The sequence below is a fragment of the Oratosquilla oratoria genome, chromosome 30 (assembly GCF_046742065.1).
Source record: "Oratosquilla oratoria isolate Oo_2021 chromosome 30, ASM4674206v1, whole genome shotgun sequence".
Classification (NCBI taxonomy): Eukaryota; Metazoa; Arthropoda; class Malacostraca; order Stomatopoda; family Squillidae; genus Oratosquilla; species Oratosquilla oratoria.
In genome coordinates this window covers 52,281,133-52,283,632 of record NC_134806.1, presented here as the reverse complement: position 1 = coordinate 52,283,632, position 2,500 = coordinate 52,281,133, and the positions used below count along the sequence as shown (strand labels likewise).

Below are 2,500 nucleotides of genomic sequence, written 5' to 3'. Positions count from 1 at the left end.
AATCCACCTCCTTCTCCTCCACCTCCTCCACCTCCTCTTTCTGCACTTCCTTCATCTCCTTTTCCTCCTTCTCCACCTCCTCCTCCTGCACCTCCTCCACCTCCTCCTCCACTTCTTCCACCACCTCCTCCACCTCCTCTTCCACCTCCACCTCCTCTTCCACCTCCACCTCCTCTTTCACCACCTCGTCCTCCTCCTTCACAATTCTTACCTCCCCCTCTTTCTCCCCAGATTCAGGAGCGGGGTGGGGGGATAATTTTCACAATTCTCCCCTCTCCCCCCTCTCCCATGGATCTGGGGAAATATTTTCTGCTGTCCTCTCTCCTCACACACACACACACACACACACACACACACACACACACACACACACACACACACACACACACACACACACACACACACACACACACATACACACACACACACACACACAAACACATATATATATATAATATACATATATATATATATATATATATATATATACATTTATATATATATATATATATATATGTATGTATATAATTGCAAGGTAAATATTGATAATGATAATGATAGCAATGATAATAAAAAGTAATAATAATAATAATAATAGTAATAATAATAATCATAATAATAATAATGATGATAATAATGATAATAATAATAATAATGATAATAATAATAATAACAATAATAATAATGATAATAATAATAATAATAATAATAATAATAATAATAATAATAAAAAGTAATGATAACAACAACAACAAAAATAATAGCACTAATAACAACAATAACTGATAACAACAGCAACAACCACTCACGCCACCTTGGCCCTAACTACCGACAGATCATCGGCTCGGGTCCGGAACTCCGCGTCGTGGTCAGCGAAGCTACGGCCGGAGTCTACAGATGCGTCAGCACCGTCCGGGGTTTCCCGGATCTGACTGGACGCCTACGCGTGTTGGTGGAAGGTCCTCCGACCATCGTCAGTTCCTCCGAGCAGGAGGGCCGTATGGGTGACACCGTCAACCTCGAGTGTCACACTTTGTCAGTCCCGAAGCCCATCAAAATCACCTGGACCTACAAAGGACGGGAGATTGATTTGAGTGAGTATGGTGAGAGAGAAGTTGGCAGGAGTAGCGTGGCACAAGTCTCCCAGGAGGGGGGAGGGGAGTTATAAAGGACGGGAGATTGATTTGAGTGAGTATGGTGAAAGAGAAGTTGGCAGGAGTAGTGTGGCACAAGTCTCCCGGGAGGAGGGGAGGGGAGTTATAAAGGACGGGAGATTTATTTGAGTGATTATGGTGAGAGAAGTTGGCAGGAGTAGCGTGGCACAAGTCTCCCGGGGGTGGGGGGTGGGAGATACAAAGGACGGGAGATTGATTTGAGTATGGTGAGAAGTTGGCAGGAGTAGCGTGGCACAAGTCTCCCGGGGGGGGGGGTAGTTTGCGGGAGTGACGTGGTATAAATATTGGGTAAGTTTGAAGGAATTGCGTGCCACAGGCTATACGGGAAAGTTTGCAGGAGTTGTGTGGGACAGGTTATACGGGAAAGTCTGCAGGAGTTGCGTGGCAGAGGCTAACACAAGCTTGCACACCTGGGAGAGGTCTCAGGGAAGGTTGCAGGAGTTGCGTGGCACAATTATTGGAGAAGTTTGCGGGAGTTACGTGGTACAAGTATTGGGGAAGTTTGCATGAGTTGCGTAGCACAGGTATTGGAAAAGTTTGCGGGAGTTACGTGGCAGAAGCTAGGATAAACTTGCAGACCTGGGAGAGGTCTTGGAGAAGTTTGAAGGAGTTGCGTGGCAACAATATTTGTGAAGTTTGCAGGAGTTGCATGGCACAAGTCTCGGGGAAGTTTGTAGGAGTTACATGGCAGAAGCATGTAGACCTAGGAGAGGTCTTGGAGAAGCTTGCAGGAGTAGCGTGGTAGACCTGGGAGACGTCTTGGTGAATATTGCAGTTGTGTGACAGAGCTCATGGAGAAATTTGCAGGAGTTACATGGCAGAGGTTAGTGAGGTTAATATATATCTTTGAGAAGTTTGCAGAAGTAGCGCGGCAAAGGTTGCAGGACTTTAAGTGATACTGGAGAAGTTTGCAGGAGTTACGTGGCAGACCGTTCAGTAGTGGGCTCTAAACAGCTGATTGATCTGAGTATGGAGAAGTTTGCAGGTGCATTTGTTTAGTAGTGGACTCCTAATAATAGATGGATTGATTGAGTATAGGACCAGGGGGTGGAGAGGGGAGAGGAAGAGGGGAAAGGGGAGGGGGAGAGGAAGGGGAAGGGGAGAGGAGGATAGGAAGAGGGGAAGGGGAGAGGAGGAGGGGAAGGGGAGAGGAAGAGGGGAAGGGGAGAGGAAGAGGGGAAGGGGGAGGGAGAGGAAGAGGGAGAGGGGGAGAGGAGGATAGGAAGGGGAGGGGGGAAAGGAAGAGGGGAAGGGGAGAGGAAGAGTGTAAGGGGAGTGAGGAAGAGGGGAGAAGAAGGAGGGGAGGAGAGAGAGAGAGAAAGAGA

At 47.3% G+C, this 2,500-nt stretch overlaps 1 protein-coding gene across 3 annotated transcripts in view; it reads left to right on the top strand.

Moving 5' to 3' along the window:
* The window catches only part of LOC143041367 (irregular chiasm C-roughest protein-like), a 101,467-nt gene that overhangs the window by 57,663 nt on the left and 41,304 nt on the right, over positions 1-2,500 (top strand). For all 3 annotated transcript variants that reach the window (XM_076213199.1, XM_076213200.1, XM_076213198.1), the window contains exon 8: positions 836-1,094. In XM_076213199.1, coding sequence (XP_076069314.1) covers positions 836-1,094 — 259 coding nt within the window. The remainder of the gene's footprint in view (positions 1-835; positions 1,095-2,500) is intronic.